Source organism: Dipodomys merriami, unplaced genomic scaffold (assembly GCF_024711535.1).
Source record: "Dipodomys merriami isolate MVZ:Mamm:240054 unplaced genomic scaffold, mDipMer1.0.p SCAF_33, whole genome shotgun sequence".
Classification (NCBI taxonomy): domain Eukaryota; kingdom Metazoa; phylum Chordata; class Mammalia; order Rodentia; family Heteromyidae; genus Dipodomys; species Dipodomys merriami.
The window spans coordinates 15,538,760-15,559,286 of record NW_027204826.1 but is presented as its reverse complement, the minus strand read 5'-3'; the positions used below and the strand labels follow the sequence as shown (position 1 = coordinate 15,559,286).

Here is a 20,527-nt window from a genome sequence, read left to right as displayed (position 1 = left end):
AAGTTCCCCTTGCCTCGACCTCCATCCGGGAGTCTGTTAATCTAATGATTCCTGGAGAGGAAAACCCTCCAACTTCAGGGCTTGCTAATTTTCCTGCTGTCAGGCCCCCCTCGCTGTGACGGATCGCAAACCTCCGAGTGAAGTCACCGCCCATGGGCTGGGGAAGACAGAAGCCGGCAATCCGCCCTCCCTCCTGCGCGGCTGAGTTTTTTCCTTACTTACTCACGCACTTGGATAGCTTTGCGAAGATTTCCTGACTCAAACTTGGAGAAGAACCTTAGGCAACCGGGTGTGGTGTCTTGCAAAGTCCTAGAATGAAATATGAGCATGTGTGAGTAGATCCCATAGGTAGGCGTGGGCATGACTTGACAATTCTCCTAGCCCTTAAACCTGCGGTCATCAGACTGATTTTAGAAATACGTAATGGATTAGCAATAGGGAACAATCCAGTCCTGGCAGCATTCATGATGGCGAATTCTTGAACATCCAGGCAATGTTCAAGGCCACCTACCAAGGCTCATCCAAACTGAAGACGACTCTGTTGATAATGTCGTTTGGCTGGGTGAGCCTCTGGACATCCTCCAATATCTTGATCCTGGAAAAAGAAAAAGTGCAACATTTAAAAGCACTGGGCCTTACTCTCTCCTCAGCTCATTCTGTGGGCTTCCCAGGGAAGGCCTTGGGAGCCATCAGAGAAATAGACAAGAAGAGAGAAGGTGGACTCCTACCCAATCTCAACCTCCACTAACCTCTTCCCCCCAACCCATGTTCTTGTGGAAAATAGAACTACACCAAGTGGTAGGTACTGAGAAAGGGAAGGTCTTAAATTTTAGGGGATTGTTTGCTCGAGCACTGTTTTTGTCCTTGAGTGTCATGTCAAGGGCATCTTCGACTACATGAAGAAGATCCCTTGCACCGAGATGGCTCTAAGTAAGACTACTAGACTCCATGAGACATGGGACACTACAGTAGGCCTCTGTACTCTTGTACTGTGTACATTCTTTGGGCTTGCTCTGCTCCAAAGATGAGACTGTATGAGAAATGGTGTATCTGGGAATTTCAGTAAGAGGTAGGGAGCATGCCATTTCTGATCATTGGCATGGGTCAGGAGAGGAAAGGCATGAGCCTGGATTGGGAGGGAGGGCTATGTACAGGGGTAAGATGGCGCCACTCTAGAGCCTGTTTCTCAGGAAGCTAAGCCTGGTGGATAATGTGCAGTTGGGGAAGTCAGCCAAGCCCGCAGTAGGAGCAGGTTTCGGGACCTAGCATCAAAACAACTTGCTGATGACGTGGAATATAAATTAATGAGACTTTCTGGTCTGCACGTTGAACCATTGGCATAGTATGTGCCTACTCATCTGTTTTCCTTACCCCCTATGGGATACTTTTTTTCCCTTTGACTTTGTTAGAATTCATCGGAATCTTGTTATGGTGAGCCAAAAACAAAGCTCTTTCCCATATTCTGGGGAATCATCTATCATCCAGAGTTTCTACCCTGGATAATGTGTCTCTTCCTGTGCTTTCCTCAGTGACATAGCAAATCTAGTTTCCAAACCATGCCAGGGTCCAGAAGCCATTTCCTCTCTATCAGGCAAAAAAAGCAGACAGCCATTTGTAGTAGATAAGGAAAGAAATCCTAGATGACCAGTTTGTTGATTTTCATTCGGGAACCTTCCCTCTGGTAACTCACAAGATGACCTTGATTAACAACACAGGTGTGAGGTGTCCAGTTTTGTCTTTGACAATAAATACAACCTAACAGGGGCAAGGGGGTGCATGTCTGTAATCCTCCCCGCTAGGGAGGCAGAGGCAGAGGATGGTTGAGTTCCAGAAGAGTCCAGGTGAAGCCGGTGAGACCCTGCTGTGGTGTGCAGAAGGCAGGGCAAGGGGCTGTATTAGAATCATGGAAGGATTCCTTTGTCAGGAGCCTGCCGCGTGCCTACTGCAACCCTATACTGGATTCCACAACGGCACAGCAGGGAGGCAAGATTGCAGGGTGGACAGAAGTTTCCAAAAGGCCTGGAAAATGCATCTCATCAATGCTACTTTCCTACATATACAGCAGAACTGTATAAACAAGCCACACATAATATATAATATATGCATATATAATATATACACTGCATATACATTATACAAAGATATGATATATACATATATAAAGTAAATATACTTATATACTGTATATATTATAAAGATATATATGATATATACATACATAAAATAAATATACATATGTATATATGTGTCTATATGTATCACAAGAGATTACATATAATATATATAATTATATATAAGGTAAATACATTATGTATTTAATTATGTTACATATATCATATATAATTATATATAAATGCCTTCTATGTTTATATCTAAAATACTATATGTGCATACTATATCTAAAATACATAATGTGCATTGTACTATGTTATATATTAGATGTGCTATACATAAAATATAAGCTATTATATGTGTATTATATAATATATAATTACATCTGTGTATGTACGTGTGTACAGACACATACACACACACATATTTCTATCATAGGAGAGGAGTGCCATCACCTTTGGATGCCCCGTCTGCGCTCCAGCATGGGCTGGGCCCAGGAAGGTGGGCAGTGTCCCCAGAGGTCAGGGAAGGCCACCATCTCGAAGTCCACTGCAGACCTGGTTCTTTGGGCTTTGGCCATGTAAACACGAGGGTCATGGAAAGGGATTTGCTTGTGGTGTGCACGCAGAAGCTGTTCCATGAGTCCAGCAGTTTCTCCAGGCTTGGTGGAATGGGAGAAGTCACCCATCCTCGGACAAGAAATAGCTTCTCTGTCCCAAGCATCCTCTTCTGGGAAGGCCTGGATGCCGGAGGCGTCATGTCCGGAAGGATCTTCTGTCTCAGCGCTGCTGGTCTGCGTGTTTGGGTGTGCGTTCACTGAAGGCCTTCTTTTGAAGGATCTCCCCATCTTCACCCTGCGCAGGAGGGAGGTCGAGGCCGGATTTGTTCTTTCTGGCCCCCACGAGCTGTGGTCTTTGTTGAAGCAACGCTGTCCCGGGAAGGTGGCCGTGGGAATGTGGCGGTGATTGGCATGCTGGGCGTCTTCCAGGTTCAAATCATATCCCAATGGGGACTGCAGTTCCTTCCGGTTTAAAAGGAGAACATGGTACATCAGCGTTTCCTTCCAGGTAGGAAATGCAATTCTATCCCTGCCCCAACTCTCTGGCCACGGAGCTCAGCCTTGGTGCTCTGAACTGGGAAGCTGTTGCTGGATTCAACCAACGCAGACTCACCTACAGGCTCATGTGTGGAAGGGGATGTGGCCGAGCCTAGAGCCATTCTATGCAATGTGTGCCTTCTGCAAACCCGCACTAAGCTGTCACCAGGCTGAGCCATTCTCCAGGTCCTCCCAAAACTCACAGTGGAGCTTTTCACTGTGCACAAAGGTAACGTGCTTGTTTGTTTTTTAAATCTGAGGACAATTTTGATTATAGAAGAGGAAGAAGAAGAGGAGGAGGAGGAAGAGGAGGAAAAGGAGGGGTAGGAGGAGGAGGAGGAGGAGGAGGAGGAGGAGGAAGAGGAGGAGGAGGAGGAGGAGGGGACACTATCTTCCTTGACACCAAAGTGAAATTTCCTTGACTGAAAGTTTTTACCATGGATCCATTTCTGCCTTCTAGAATGAAGTGGAAGAAACTAACTCCTCTCTTCCTGACTAGCTATATCCTGTGATATGGTCACACTCATCATTTCTGAAGCCTCATAAGAAAATGAAAGAGTTCTGTTTTTAAGCAGCTCTGTAACTGTGATGGCCGCAGCAGCCTCTAGGCACTGACTGAACATCACCAGGTCTAAGATACTCATGTTTGTCTCCGATAATAAGGACATCCTAACCTGGGCATGGTGGTGAACGCCTATAATCCCAGCTACTTGGGAAACACAGGTAGGAAGACTGTGAGTTCCAGACCAGCCCGGGCAACATTAGTGAGATTCTGTGTCAGGAAAAAAAAAAAAGCAAAACAGAAAAGCCGACCTCGGTTACTTGTGGATCACATCTATCATCCTAGCTACTCAGGAAGCCGAAATCTTATCATCTAGTTCTGAAGCCAGGCCAGGCAGAAAAGCCTGAGAGACTCTCTTTCCAATTGACCTGCAAAATGTGAGAGTGGGGGGCATGGCTCAAGTGGTAAAACACCAGAAGTGAGCCAAAAAAAAAAAAAAAAAGCTAAGCAAGAGTATGAGGCCCTGAGTTCAAGTCCTGGAATGAGGTGAATGGGGAAGGAGCGGGCATGGGGCATGAATCAAGTAGTATTGACCATTAGTCATAGAAGAGGATGGGGAGAAGGGGAGAGATGGAAGGGAAGGGGGGAGGGAGGGAAAGGGGAGGAAGGGGGACGAAGTCTAGCCTCAGGATGGCTACCATCAGGAGGGATTCCATCCGTGCTGGATCCCAGCCCAGCTCTAGGGAGGCAGAATGTAAGCCTCTTGCACACATTCTCCATAGCGCTCTTGCTTTCCCCTCCGCAGCGCTCAGGGGCAGACTGCTAATGATGAGCGCGGGCGTGTCTCCTCTGGACACCCTCTTCGGCCCCCGTCCTACCTCAAAGCTACAGGAGAGCTCCGGACACATGTGCTGGTACTGCGCCAGCTCCTCTTCGGGTCGGTCTAGACCAGGCTTGGCACTCAGCTTGTCCACATCCGTTTCTAAGTCGTCATCCTGCGGTGGGAGAGTCAGAGGTTACCGCCACGAAATCCACCCTGAGCAGCAGCCAGGCAAGACGCACAGCGCCTTAGAACAGATTTCCCCAGCCCTGCATCGGGCTCCAGCGCAAGCCTGGCCGATAGGGAGGTGAACGCACCAGACTGTATGTTTTGAAATAGGAAGAAGATTTAAAGAAAATCTATTCACAGCATTTAGGCCTCCTCAGAAATGCATAATGCCTTGGTCCAAATAAGCCAGACGACGTACACAGCAAAGCGTAGTATGAAAGAAATTCTCAGCTCTGTGTGTAAGTGTCTTTCCCATTCACTCAGCTGTTTTCTTGGTCCTCCCTCCCCACCCCGCTGCGATGGGCATTTACTGAGCACCTACAGTGAGCAAGTAGGCTTCGAGCGACAGAAGAAGAATCCATGCCTCTGGGACAGAGAGTGGTCCAGGCTCCTTAAAGGAGGATAAGCAAGGCAACAAGGTCATTAGGTCCTTTCCCACAGTGGCAAATGCCCTTCAAATGATGGACATGGGAGTGATCGGCGTTGAGACTGAGATGTGAGACGCTGCTAATGACCGGGGCAGTCTGCCGAAGCCCCGTGAAGGAGGTAACGCAGGTACAACAGAGCTAAAGAGACGGAAAGAGAGCCAGCTCTGCCCAGGTGTGTTTAGAGGAATGCTGGAGGAAGGAACCGGTGACGTTTGATGATAGAAATATGCTGGAGGATACAGCATAGAAGACAAGAGGAGGAGGACAGGAGATGAGATCTGGGAAATGGCAGGAGAGAAACTGCTAGAAATACCCTGGGTTCCCATTATATCTTCTTCTCTCTGTGCATGTAAGAGCTCACCTCCGTCTTTTCTTCATTGGTTTTAACATCGCTTTGTTTTCTTCTAGAGCATCATTGCCTAATAATTTCATGGTGATCATGACCTTGAAATGCTGGTATGCTTTTCAAAGGTTATGAAGTTTGAGAGAAACGATAGCGAGAATCCAACCATCCATTTTCCCATAATCCTACATCAAGTTTTCCTGACCAGGTAGGGAAGAAAACTCAAATGTATGTTTTAGACGTATATTTGGTTAGTTAAAAGAAAACCTGATTGTCCAGGAGGCTTAAGTCAAACAAATGTGAAAGCTGGGTACTGCCCAGGCCTGTAAATCCTAGCTACTCAGGAGGCTGAGATGTGAGGATCCCAGTTCAAAGCCAACCCCAGGCAGGAGAGTCCATGAGATTCTTATCTCCGATGAACCACCAGAAAACTGGAAGTGATGCTGTGGCTTGAAGTGGTAGAGAGCTAACCTTTAGCAAAATGAAGCTCAAGGACAATGCCCAGACCCTGAGTTCAAAACCCAGGACTGGCAATAAACTAATAAATAAATGATGTCCTTTGTTTCTTTATAGCATTTTCTGTCCCCACGAAATTAACGTATCACCTCTATCCAAAAAAAAAAAAGCATTTGAAAAAAAGAACAAATTTTAAAGTAATGGGAAAGTTAAAGGAAAACTTGAAGGCACTCTGTGTATCCTTGTTCTTATTATTTCATTCCGTTTATTTTTAGGCAATACTGAGGTTTGAACTCGGGACCTGACACTTGCTGGGCAGATTTCTCCTTCTTCAGTCTATTGGAACCCCATGTCTGCGTGCATGAAGACACCTCAGTTATCGCTTGTGACTCCCTCTCTTTTTATGTTGACTTTGACGGCTTCCAAATAAATCACAGTAGCCAACATCCCAAGACACACACCTCCGTTTTTGTCAGTTGTGGGGCTTGAACTCAGGGCCTGGGCGCTGTCTCTGAGCCTTTCAGCTCAAGGCTAGTGCTCTACCACTTTGAGCCACAGCACCACTTCTGGTTTTCTGGTGGTTCATTGGAGATAAGAGTCTCATGCACTTTCCTGCCCGGGCTGGCTTTGAACCACAATCCTCAGATCTTAGCCTCTGGGATTTCGGTGCTAGGATTACAGGCGTGAGGCACCAGCACCTGGTTCCAAGACCCTTTTGAAGTGAAAAGTTCCCATTTCTCATTCTTGCTCAGTGGGTGTTGTTTTGTGGGGGGGTTTTGGTGTTTTGGTGTTATTGTTGTTGTTGTTCTAAATGAGAATAGCACAAGGTAAAAGCCTTCGTCCCTTCTGTGAATATAACAGATATTCCTGGGCTCAGGATTCACTGAGGCAAAGCATTTTGATGGGCCACAGGTCCCTCCATTCCCGTGGTCCCCAGCCTGGCCCCGATTATGGTGCTGCTCTGCCACCCAGGCCCACACTGACTTCTCCCCTGTGCTCTGGCACACAGGCTTTGGAAAGAGTTCCCAGGCTCTGCGCTTCCCATGTGCTCATGCACTGCTTTCCCCAGCGGGGGTCTTATGCTTTTCTTTAGGGCCCGGCCCTCTCATCCTAGCCAGCACTCTCAGCGAAGCCCTGAGAAAGCTCTGCCTCTCAGGCTGTGTGTGAAGTCAGGCAGTCACATGCCTCCTGCCTCCACATCAGATACAAGAGGCGCGCGGCAGTGCATCAGACGCTCCGGTTATCGGAGAGCAAGCGGGCCTGGAAGGGAAGGTGGCATTGACGAATGACTACAGCAGCCCAGTGTTATTCAAATAACTCCACACGTACTCAGAGGCCTGCTCGGGCCAAGTCACAGCGAAGAACCAATTTGCTCCTGATGACTTCAGAAATGATTCTATTTATCAACAAAACCGTGGGAACACCAGACTGTCGATAGCACTCTGAGCCAGAGACAGGGCTTAGTGATAACCCCTAAATGTCTACCAGGACCATCAGCAAGGTGAGCGATAATCACGGTCGGAAAGCCGGACATCTCTTTCTCCCCAGAAAGGAAGGGAGGGAGAGAGAAAAGAACACGGAAGGAAATCATTTTTAAAGTCAGGTTTCATCCCAGGAACATCCTAAAAGGTAGCAATTGCTGCTCAGTCTCATTGGACAGGCCATGGCATTAATGAGCTGTAACTTGAAGAAATGTGCATGGTGACAGAAAAGGGAGACAGAATTATAACTCACAGGCAGCTGGCCATTTATTTCTGCGCAGTGGTTCTCAACCAGAGGCGATCCTGACAGTCCCTCGAGACCCGTGCGGTTCACGTCTGAGGGGCAGGGGGGCAGATGCCACCGGTATGTAGGGGCAAAGAGCAGAGGTGCGTAGGTCATTAAGGAACCAGGACCAGAAGCAGCCTCCGTTGGCCAGGGTGGCACACATTGCAAGGTCGGTTCACACAGACCCAAACAGGAGTGTGCAACACCGCAGCCCTGTGCCCAAGGGGCAGACAAGAAGAGCCATGTAGGAAGAGAGGGGTGGTCTTAGTACAGACTTTCATAGGAAAAAAAAAAATTCCATTCTCTCATCATGCCCTTATTGAACAAACTAACCCGAAGCCTGCAGTGACTTGGTAGGGCTCCTCCTCATGGAATATTAATGTCTTCATGATCAATAACTCTTGATTTTAAGATGAGATCCCAAGCTAGATCCATCCAGGAGGGCAATCAATAATACTGGTCCCATTCCACCCCGCGTATCACTTGTCTGTGGAGTGGGCAGCAAGGGAGCCCAGTCGAAGGAAGCCCTTCAGATTGAAGGACTTGCCTGACCTCCAGCCATCGGAGGAAGTGCTGTGTTCCTTAGCATGGTGTGAAGAGGGGGGCGGGTACCAGCAAGGGCTGGGGCACCTACCTCCTCTTTTGCGGGATCAGATTCCGAGTCTTTGTCCACCTCCTCATCACTGTTGTCTTCAAAATCCTCTGGGTGGGGGAAAAGAAAAAGGAGGTGAAAAATGAACGAAGACGTCTCGTGATCTGGGATTGAGACCCAGATCACACAAGGGTGCATCCGTTCCAGCATACTCCCGGGTTTGCCGGTGAAAGTCGTATGCGGCAGAGAATGTGGTCCCACATTGAGCCCCAAAAAACGGTTGCAGGATAAAGTGGCTTTTCCATCTCCCAGCTCCAACTTGGAGGTATTTAGGCAACTATGCATTGCCAAAGTTGAGCAGTCACACACATGGAATTTGTAATGTTTACATGAAGGAATGTATTTCAACAAACTTCATCTCATGACTTTTGATAGCATTCACTCCCCTGAGGATGAAAATTCCACGTGTAGATGATCTGTGCCACTTTGGGAAAACAGGGCTGGGAAAGAAAAAAAAAGCGTTCTGGAGTGTTTTCACTGTAAGATCTTTCTGGCGATTAAGTCGACATCCTTCCCAGTACCCTAATATGAGTCACATGGGGTTATAGGTAGCCAGAGTTTTATTTCAATGCATCCTTAGGGCAAATCAAATTCCACCACCAGTCAGTACCGTAAAGAGACTTTGATCATAGAATTGTAGGTAGGGTTTTTTTTTCTTTATTAGCTGAGATGACTTACACAGGTATTTCACAGCTACTAAGGAAAATGGCGACCGTTAATAATTAAAGTAAGTGAGCTGAATGTTGGTTTCTCGCTGTGTTTATGCAACAAATTATATATATATATATACTGAACATATGTGCATGTGTATGCATATAATACATACTATATGTATATGTGTATATAATATATGTTCATATGTACATATGACATGTGTGTATATTATATATGCATATGTAAATGTGTATATATTATGTGTATATGTATGGTACATATATACAATATGTACATTATGTGTGTATAATATGTACATACATATGATATACACATATATATACATATTATATATATGCATATATATAATATGACGAGCTTATTAGATGATCACACTTGTCCTATGAAACAATTCGCCTTCTTCTGACATATGCAGAAGGCGCCCACTCCAGAGCCACGGCTGCTTACTTACGTTACCTTCGGTGAGGGCGCGTGGCGGCTCTGGGGTGGCGCTGGCCGTGTCTGGGAAGGCGTAGGCACTCCTGGCGGTGAGCAGGGGGAGCGGGCTCCTGGGATGGCCCTGCCGGAGGGTCTGGAGCATGGCGGAGACAGCAGGCTCCGCACTTTCCTGGTCCAGGCAGCGCTGAGCAAAGGGAGGACAGAGACGGACGCTGAAGTCTTGCGGACAGACCGCAGTCCCCATAACGGGATCTGAGCTCACAAATGCCGCACAGCCTAAGCGGGCAGGCAACCGCTTCGATGTAGAATGTGCCCTTGGAACATTCTGGTCTTCTGGCTGATCTGGACTTTATTTCTCATTCCTTCCATATTCCCTGGAATGGATTTGGTCTGAAAACAGGCTTAAGGTAACTTTAAGGAATGCTGCACCTAAGCCAAGGCATCGTCCTTGATATCTGGGCAAAAGAGGGGTGGACCTTGTTCCTCCATCACCCTGTGTCATGGGAGTCGCCGCCTAAATTAGCAAACGTGTATTTGAGCTGATGGAACTATTGCTTTAGTCTTTGGTTACATGGAGGGGACAACATAAAGGAAAAGGGTCAAATGTGAAACAAGAAGGAAATAGTAAGCGACTCTCATGCATCTAAATTAGACAGTACCCCGGTCCCTGAACCATAGCATTGCGCTCTCTCAACATCGGCCCAGGGCAAAGAAGATGTAATTAAGGAATTCATTTTGGGTTGAAATCCAGGTAACCCTGGACCACATCTTCCAGCAGAAAACAGGTAAGTACCAGCCTGGACCGGGGTGACTTCCTCTACCTGGTATTCTCTTCCCGTGCACGTGACCTGACCGGCTCTCCACCACCTCATATCTTAGCTCAGGTGTCACCTGCTTAGAGAATAACTGACTGCTCTAAAAGCTCACCCTTTCCCTCCACCTACCGGAGTTGCCCCGGCTTGCTGATCTCATAGAACAAAAGGGAATGGCTTCCTGGTTGGATTCTTTGCTTTTCTCTCTCTTTCTTTCTTCCTTTCTTCCTTCCTTCTTCCCTTTCTATCTTTCTTCCTTTCAGAGCTTGAACTCAAGCCCCGAGTGCTGTCCTTGAGCTTTTTCCTCAAGGCTGGCACTCTACCACTTTAAGCCACAGCACCACTTCTGGTTTTCTGGTGGCTCATTGGAGATAAGAGTCTCACAGACTTTCCAGTCTGGCTTCAAACAGTGACCCTCAGATCTCAGCCTCCTGAGTCGCTAGGATGATAGGTGTGAGCCACTGACACCTGGCTGATTCTCAGCTTTTTAACATCTGTTCCACCTGTCTCCCACTATTAAGTTTGCCCTGTAAGACCAGGAGTCTGTTCTGTTCGCCACGGGATTCCCGTGCTAATTATTAATTCCAGCACTAATTATTCCAATGAGTTCTCCTACTCAAAACACAGATAAAATATGCCAGGGACTCTTCTGAGCTCATGAGCTTATTTAGTCCTCACAGCAGCCTCAATGTTCTGTTCCCGCCGTTTTAGAAAAAGCAACGTGGCACTTGGAGAAATCAGGTGACATCTCCATCATGTCCCCAGTCGACAGGGAAACTGCGCATGAGTGCCCTGTCGAGGATTAAGAATCACTATCCGTGCCAGATACCAGTGGCTCACGACTGCAATCCTAGCAGCTCAGGAGGCTGAGACCTGAGGATTGAGGTTCAAAGCCAGCTCAGACAGGAAAGTCCGTGAGACTGTAACCTCCAACGAAACCACCAGAAGACTGGAAGAGGCGCCGCGTCTCAAAGTGGTAGAGTGCTCGCCTTGAGCGCAAATAGCTCAAGGATAGGGCCCAGGGCCTGAGTTCAAGCCCCATGGCCAACAAGATAAAAACAAAAACAAAACTGCTACCACATCTTGCACACCCTGAATAAACAAAGGAAAATGCTCAGGAGCCAATGAAGGAAGAAGGATTTGAACCCAGAGCATATCACATAATAATACTCGGCGAGAACCGTACTGAGGTCTGTGTCCGGCACGATCATGTCACCAGTTCACTACAGAGAGATCTCTGCGCATCCGGGCTGGGTACCTGTGCCATGCCCAGGAGGGTCTCCAGGCCCTGGGCCGCCAGGAAGGCCTCTCGGCCTGACCGAAGCGTGGCGATGTGCTTGAGGCAGAGCAGGAGTCCCCGGCGGATCATCACGTAGGTGTGGTCCGTGTCGTGGCTGTGCCAGTCCTGATGCAGCCTGAGCAAGCTGGCCACGTAGCCTCTGTTCACCGCCCGGCGGCTGTTGGACTCTGTTATAAAGACAAGGGGAAGAGGTGCCGTCAATCACGGGGTCTCCTGGGGACACCCATCCCACAACTGCCTGTGTGACTTCCACTGTCACAATTATAACGGGAGCAGGAACTCTTCGCTGTCTAAAACCAGCTAGTGCCACCTTCACTGAGTGATTGACGTCGACATCAACCGCAACGGGGAAAAGGCAATGGGTGAAACGTACACCCTGAAATAGCATACCAAGAAAGATACAGCTTCACTTCTGTAATAGTACTCTTGCCCAAAACATATCACCTTAATAAAAATCAGGCAGAAACTCAGCCAACCCCACACAAAGGGCACGCAATAAAATATCTGACCTACACTCTTCAGAAATGTCGAGATCATAAAAGGCCAAAAAGAAAAAAAAAATTCCTCTAAGAGTTGGGACTAAAGGTAGACAAAAAGCTATGATACCCAAGTACAACATATAATTGTAACTTAGATCCTGGGAGTGAACAGGGTTTTTGCCTTTGCTTTTAAAAGGCAGCCGTGATGCAGAGTGAAACAGGAATGAGATCGGCTACTAGTAGGTTTGTTTGGGGGTTGTACTAAGCTGTGGTTCAGTAAAACAGATTGCTTGATTTTAGGAAATTTACAATCAGAAGTGTGTGGTTATAGATAGATAGATAGATAGATAGATAGATAGATAGATAGATAGATAGATAGATAGATAGATAGATAGATAGACATGCATTATTCCTAGGGAAAGACGATGCCTTGGGGAGCAGGGAAAGTGGAAAAGGAGAGAGGGAGAGGAAGGGAGGAAGGAAGGGAGGGGGGAAAGTAGGAAGAAAGAGGAGGGGGAGGGAAAGAGACTGGAGGAAATCAAGAGGGAGAGATAGAAGGAGAGGGGGGCAGAAAGGATGAAAGAGAGGCAGAGGGGGAAGAGAGGTATGGGAGGGATTCTGTGAGATTCTCTTCTTCCCTAAATCTTAATGGGCCTAACATTTAGGTTGAGCAAATTCCAAGGCTAGGCAGGGCCAGAGAAATCTCACAATCTCACTCTCTTGGAGCCTGGCTTGAGCTCATGGCTACTCTCAGCAAAGAGGCCTCAAGACCAGATTAGAAAGAAGTCACCACCAAGGGCTTCCCATGGACCCACACGTGGCTGTTGAAGAGGACGGACTGGAGGAGGCCCTGAACAAGATGGCGCTGACCAGGCTCCAACAGAGGCCACAAGGCTGCCCAGAGACCCCCCCACACCAGAGGAGCTGGTTTCTCTGTGTCCGCTCTGATGTCCTGAGATGTCCTGAGACGCAATCTTACGGCTCTTGGCTCTCACTCCCTGGAAATGTGGCTTCGATCGTCTTTGGGGAAGCAAGAAACAAAGGCAAGCAGAGCCCGGGGCCTAGGTGACCACAGGCCCCACACTACTTCTGAGATGGATCTGTCTGGGTCATCTCCTGAATGGCTGGGTGGAGACCAGGTCAGACCTATCTGACCTGTGAACTCGGGTACATCCGAGGCTCCGCCCGGCCGACAGTCATCCACAAACGCTCAGCCCTTCCAGCCCCGCTGCCTCCCACTGCTTTTCTCCATCACCCGCACCCCTCATGCTGGGGTTCGAGGCCCCATAGACCCCTGGACAGGCGTGGAAGCTGTCATCAGCTAAGCAGAATTTCAGTTCAAAGTCAGACTTCTCCCTGAGACCATCAAAATGCATAAGAGGGGGAAAAAAATCACATGGTAATTCAATGCTCTATCCCAGAGGGATTTTTCACTCGTTATATTAGCAGTACGTTTAATTTTTTTTGCTTGTTTATCGAGTTTTAAACAGTCACGTTTCACTGAGCTCCAGTGAGATTTCATGTAGTTAATTTCCCTTTTTTCTTTTTTAAACAAGTTTTCATTCAGCCATGCCCCTGAGCTGAGAGCACTTTGCATCCAGTCATTTCTTTGTGGAAGGCTTAAATCCCTTTCATTTATCTCTTGTAATACATTACTCTTTTGTATCTAAAATATGTTCCTCAGCCAGGAGCCAGTGGCTCACACCTGTCATCCCAGCTACACAGGGAGGCTGAGATCTGAGGATCACGGTTCAAAGCCAGCCAAGGCAGGAAAGTCCCCATGAGACTCTTACCTCCAATGAACCACTGAAAAACCGGAAGTGGAGCTATAGCTCCAAGTGGTAGTGCTCAGGGACAGCGCTCAGACCTTGAGTCCAAGCCTCATGGCTGACTATATATATATATATAAAGTTCTTTACTGCCTAAGTGAAGTTCTAATCTAGCCACTCTCTAATTTTGAAAAGGAAATTGAGAATTAAGTAGGAGGCATTAAAAGAAAGTCCTGCCTGTGGAAAGATACAGGCATGACCAATGCTGTATCCAGGGGCCCTGTGGACTGCAGAAGGTTGAGGAGTTCTGTCTTTTGTCTGTTTTAAGTGTATGAAATGGATAATAGATTCTCCTAATGACCTTCACCATTTAGGGAGGGGTTGAAGGGAAGATGGTATCAAAAGAAATCTTAAACTGTCGGAGAGGAAAATCCCCTATCAAACCCCAATGATTTTTATTCGTGATTTGCCTATTAATCCCCACCAAGCTGAGGTGTTTACTACCAGCTCACATCGCTAAATCTCCTTCTCTACCCAACGTCAGTCAATCCATTCTCCGAGAATGGCCGGGAAGTTTTGCAGAGGTCAATACGTATCTGACGCATGACGAGAGGAAACTCATGAAACCCAGGAGGAGCAGAGAAAGGTGGAGAAGAGCCAAGGAGTGGAATGGGGGTCACGGGGGATGGGTCGCTCAGAGGAGTTCTAGAAGATTCCAGAGGAAAATAGCATGGCTTCCCAGAGCAGAGAAAAATACATGAGTTTTCCGATTCGTGCTGAGTGGGCTTGGGAGCTTGAGGGAGTTTAGGGGCGTCTCCGGGTCCCCCCAGCTTCCTCAGACCAGGCCAGCTGCTCTTTAGATGCTCATCCTCAGATTTTCTTGGGGGCAGGGAATCACAATGCATGTATACACGTGCACACGCGCACACACACACACACCTTCTCGTTTTCTAAGTAGACTTGTGTCTCTTAAACTGATCAGACGGAGGGGGGAATGAACAGATAGAAGTTCTGAGAGCCTTCAGTTTTAACACGGCATCCCCAATACCAACGCCCCCCTCCCGGGTGCTAGTATCGCTGCAGCCAGCCGCCTCCTGGCTCACCACCCCGCCCTGCTAGCCTGCAGTGGAAGGGCTCTTCTCCGCTTCTTTCCTTTCTCTTTTTTCTTTTCTTCATGCAATTCTTTTTTATTGCTATTAGAAAGGTGACGAGCTCTGTTCACCCACTTTCCTCGGGCCAGTGTCTGAGCAGTAGATACTCCATCCTGCCCTCACCTCCCACCCCCTCTCACATTCTCTTTGGGAAGAGAGGTCTGACATGTAACAAGTTCCCGCCTGAACATGTGGTCCAGTGATGCTCTTATTTCCATCCCAAGTATTGTTTTTTTAACCATGTGCAAATGTTTGTCTTTGGTGCAGGCCCACCCCTGCCCAGTGGCCCATATTTTTGCCCTCTGATAAAGAGGGAAAACTTCAAAAGGTCTCGATGATCCTGGGCTGTGAGTGGAGACTCGCCCGGACTTCTATTCCCTATGTGTGCTATAATACACTTTGATAATCCAAGGAGGGTTGGCGTTACAAGCTTGTAGTCTATAGGCTCTGGGAGCTATACCATGCTGTCGGGGCTTAAACCCAGGGCGAACTACCCTGAAGGTTGCCATAGAAACCAAATCATGCTTTGTCTTAGCCCATCGCCTTCAAAAGTGAATTACCTGCCTTGTCCCCGCAGGCACTGGAGAGCAGGGACATCTTTATAAAGTCATCTGTCTTCTGAACAGGAAAGCCTAGGAACCTTCGCGACTCAAAGGATCGAATTTCTCCTAGGGAATGGGGGAGCAGGGGGAGGAGAGGGGACACAACCAGGCAGGCCTGGATAGCTGACAGTAGGAAATGCTCCGTGGCCTTAACTATTACACCTCCCAGAAGCCCCCTACTCCGTCCCTCCCGCGTGGCAATCTATGTGTTCACTAGGTTACAATTCCCTTCTCTACGAAGACGAGGGCCATGCGTCCCTTCCTGGGGGGGGAGGAGAGGGAGGGAAATGGTCCCAGGAGAAGTTTCAGCATCAGTACCCTTTCAAATCATGCTTTACAGTCTACCCCCATGGACTTGCACTGACTCAGGACCTCCAAAATGACCACCCCTTGCTGCCGCTGCCTTAGGATGCTCCTACATAATAAACACCGACACACCCAGATACACACACACACACACACACACACACACACACACACACACACACCTCTCACTCTCTTTCACTCTGTCTGTCTTCTGTCTCTGTGTCTCTCTCTGTGTCTCTGTGTCTGTCTGTCTCTGTCTCTGTCTCTGTCTCTGTCTCTGTCTCTGTCTCTCTCTCTCTCTCTCTCTCTCTCTCTCGGGAGCCATGCATACCCCAGATCCTTACAGTTCCCACTGGAAAAGTTTACATGCATTGGGGTCTCATTACCCGAAAACTTATTTTACTCTTTTAAGACTAGTGAGTTGTCTAGCATCCACTTGGTGAAGGTAAAGCATTTTTACCTGACCAGACTCATCATCACCGTGATAAAACCCCCCACAGGACGTCATGGAGTACGGGAAGCAGAGAGATGAGAGGTAGAGGAAGGGGCCAGGTCAGGCCTCTGGTGACCTTCGTCCTCTCGCTAGGCCCTAACCCCGCCACCCTCACCCCAGTTAGGAGCGCGGGTGTTCGCCTGCTCTCTCTCCCAGTCGCTCAGCAGCACGCTGGGCACTTTACACGCATCAGCTCGTTTGTCTCATGGAAGGGCTCCTTCCACATCCCCCTCACTGCTCCCCTGCACAAATGAAGACGCAGAGAGACGGAGAGAACTTAGGGCAGCTAACATTCAGTCCGCAGAGCTTATGAATCCAAACCGTGAGGATTCCAGCGCACATCTCCCATCTGACTCCCCAACCTGACCTCCATGTCTTGATCGGAGTAGGTCAGAGTAGCTTACGGGGTTTCTTGTTCTTGTTTTGTGTTTTGCTTTGCATCCAGACACAGATACTTAACACTTGCCAGGAAAAATCATGCACAAGGTTTCCGAGACTAACAAGAGAGAAAACTGGTGTGGTGCTGGTGGCTCACCCCTGTCATCCTAGCTACTCAGGAGGCTGACATCTGAGGTCTGAAGCTAGCCCAAGCAAGAAGGTCCGTGAGACTCTTATTTCCAATAAGCTACTCAGAAAAAGCTGAAAAAGGATCAAGTGGTAGAGCACTAGAGCCTTGAGCACAAAGAGGCTCAGGGACAGTGCCTAGGCCCGGAGTTTGAGCCCCAGGATTGAAAAAACAAACAAACAAACAGGTGACATTGATTGAGATGCATCGCACTCATAAACTGGCATGTTGAATACACACCCTTTGCATGACTACTTCAGGATAATTTCTTTAAGAAAGAAAAAGAAATTAATGGCTCCCGGCAAATCCGAAGGGCCTGAGCTTCTAGAAGGTGTGCGGGATCTCCATGTCTCACCGGGTGTGGGAAGGGGCTGCCGCACGGTGTGTTCTGGAAGTAGAAAGAGGCTGAGTAAGGCCAGGAGTCCCTCCCCCCTCTCCCCGCCCCCCCCCCGCCCCCAGGGCCACCGTGAGCATCTGTAGGGAGCGTTTCTGTAAAGGATTCCATTCACAAATTAAAAATAAGCTGCTTGATGTCCCCCCCACCCCGTGGAGTGAAAGGAACAGATGGGTTTCAATCCCAGCATGCCACGCGCATACAGCAACAGAGTCTGGACTCCTTAGATTCCAGAAGCATCTCTGCCACGGATGTGACAACCAAAAAAATAAAATAAAATGTCCCCCAAACTTGATGTGTTCCTTTGTAGGGGATAGGAAAAGAAAAGCCACTCCCTGCCAATTGCTGCGGTCTGGCTGGAGCGGGAGAATTAAATGAGATACCGTGGGAAAGTGGGAGGGCGCACTGTCAAGCCTGCTATTTGGAGAAGTGTGCAGGCAGCACCCCGCATCCATGTTGACCTCCGTGAACACCTGCAGGATCAATCCTACACACAAATGAGAAGCCACCAGGCACCACTGGAGCCCCGGGGTGTTTGTGTTTTTGTCCATCTCTCTACATCTCTGGGACCCTTTGTCAATCCATAGCCAGTCCTCAGTTATGCCAGGAAGAGCCAAGTTGTACAGTCCTGAGAGGCCGGTACTCAACAGCCCTGCAGGTGAACTGCTGCCCCGCCCCCCAGAGGACGGACGGACGCTGGGGGGGTGTGAGGGGAGCTGCCCCAGCACACATTCACCTTCTGTGTGTGCGTGCGTGTCCCTGCGTTCGCTCCGGTGACTTGCTCTGAGCACCTGCTGCATAGCACTCGCTAGAGCCAATGGCTTCAGACTTAAGAATGCATGGGACAGCATCCTATGGGGATGAGGCGCGCGAAATCTAAGGTAGGGGGTCAGCAAACAGCCCACAGTCGGTCTGTCTGTTAATAAAGTTTTATGGCAACGTGGGCACAGCCATTCCTTTCTGTGTTATCTATAGCTGCCTTTGCCCTCTGGGGGCAGAGTGGAAATTGTGTGGTCCAGAAACTCTAAAATATTTACGGTCACAGAAAGAGAAAAAAAAAAAAACCAACTTGCAGAGAGCAGACAGACAGGGAGGGGAATGCCCGGGTGTCTGTCATTCTTCACCCAGGGGAGCTCTTGTGGGGGGATTTGCAGCCTCTGTGCTGTGGACTCGGACCTTTCGGGGGGTTGCGAGTCATGGGGGAGTCCGGGACTGGAGCCCCACTCTGTGTATATGACCTTGCTCGGACGGTTTTGGGGTGAACAGTTCCCCCTGTGTCGCCGGCCTGGTGAGTGCATCACGGGGTCACCAGAGCCCCCGTGGTCCCTACCCCTCACATCTAGACCCCCCCACATCCTCAGGAGGCCCTGCCTCCATCATGACCCCAGTGAACACGCCATCTTCCACCACGCCTGGCCTTTTGTGGAGAGGAAGAGGTGCGGGCCTCACACACGCTCTCACCCGTGACCCTGAGCCTCCTGGGACATGGTTCAGATCTCCAGGCAGATGATCGGGCCAGAGGGAAAACAGGGCAGCGGGGATCTGATCCGCACAGGATCCCCTGTGCAGAAAAAAAAAAGAACAACAAAAACCAAACAATACCACAGCATCCCACGTGGGTAGAAGAACCCACAAATGCTACCGACGCATAACACAATTCTTTAAATCAAATAGTTTGGATCTGAGCAGGAAAACGACACACCACCACCACCCACAGCGCCCACATCTGAAAACGCTCTGGCCTTCGGGGACAGAGCTCGCCGCCCTGTTCTCAGGGCCCCACCGACAGCCAGCCCTCCTCGTTAAGTTCGGTTTATCTCCATGGTTTAGTTCGGCCTGTGAATCCTAAGAGATCCACACACCACACCCGCCCTGCCAGTTACTTGACTAGGGTTTGAGAATGAAGGTAACACTCCCCGATCTCTCTCTGGGTCCGACTTTACTCTTTATTGTAATCCCTCCCCCACGACAATCATTCAACAGTATTCCAGTGTGACCTCTCCCAGATCCTCCAGGGGTGCGCCGGAAGGTTCCTATTGTCAGTCAGGCGCCGACGGGAGCCAGCGGGGAAGGAGAGGCCAAGGCCAGGTCGCCCGGTCAGTAATGGGAGTCTGCACCTGTGCTCTTGTCCTGCCTTCATGCCCGCGTCTTCTCCATGGGATCTCTGTGCCTTGACGGGGGTTGGTTGTTGATCTTTTCTTTCTCTGCTACCTTGGATCATGTCACCCTTTTGTTTGTGGAAAACTGAGCTTTGGCAGCAAAAGGAAACAGGTTTGGGGATCACACAGTCAATCAGCAGTTGACCTCGGACCCCAGGGTTCCGGTGAAACATGAAGACTTCCTGCTCTGGACACTAAAACCATGGGGCTCAAACTTCAATGCTCCATGCAACCGCTGGTGAGGTCTTGGCAAGTTGTTAACTGCCCCTAACCCAACCGCCCCCCAGCCTGCTGTATAAAATATGGATACGAAGATAACTGTTGGATAAATGAGGATACTAATAAGAGTTGGCCAGGTAGCCAGTGGCTCACGCCTGATATCATAGCCACCCAGGAGACTGAGACCTGAGGATCACAGTTCAAAGTCAGCCTAGACAGCAAAGTCCTTATCCACAATGAGCTACTGAAAAAAAAAGCCAGAAGTGAAGCTGTGCATCAAATGGTAGAGCGCTAGCCTGGAGCAAACACAAAGCATGGGGAGAGTACCTGTGCCTTAAATTCAACCCTCAGACCAGCACAAAAAGAAGGAAGAGAGAGGAGGGAGGAGGGAAAGAAGGAGGAGGAGGAAGAAAAAGAGGAAAGAAAGAAGGAAGGGAGGGAGGGAGGGAGGGAGGGAAGGAGGGAAGGAGGGAAGGAAGGAAGGAAGGAAGGAAGGAAGGAAGGAAGGAAGGAAGGAAGGAAGGAAGGAAGGAAGGAAGGAAGGAAGGAAGGAGACATTTGGTGAAACTGAGCCCAGTCTGGGCAAATGCAGATAGACTACTATTGACAGGGTGTCATTCATCTCAGGACCTCTAGTGATCGCTGACTCCCTTCCCTCCTTCCCATCTCATGGAGAACTCCCAGTAACAATTCATGAAAAGACCAGCCAGCAGAGTCGACAGGCTGTCCAGTGAGGTGGGAGTGGCCATCCAGTGGGGTGG

General features: G+C 48.9%; 1 protein-coding gene across 1 annotated transcript in view; it reads right to left on the bottom strand.

Moving 5' to 3' along the window:
* Positions 1–20,527, bottom strand: part of Agbl1 (AGBL carboxypeptidase 1) — a 384,335-nt gene that overhangs the window by 299,811 nt on the left and 63,997 nt on the right. Inside the window, exons 7-13 of the mRNA XM_070042743.1 lie at positions 11,588–11,796; positions 9,536–9,701; positions 8,387–8,454; positions 4,589–4,705; positions 2,568–3,133; positions 512–595; positions 223–309 (exon numbers count right to left, since the gene is read on the bottom strand). Of these exons, the coding sequence (XP_069898844.1) occupies positions 223–309; positions 512–595; positions 2,568–3,133; positions 4,589–4,705; positions 8,387–8,454; positions 9,536–9,701; positions 11,588–11,796 (1,297 nt within the window). The remainder of the gene's footprint in view (positions 1–222; positions 310–511; positions 596–2,567; positions 3,134–4,588; positions 4,706–8,386; positions 8,455–9,535; positions 9,702–11,587; positions 11,797–20,527) is intronic.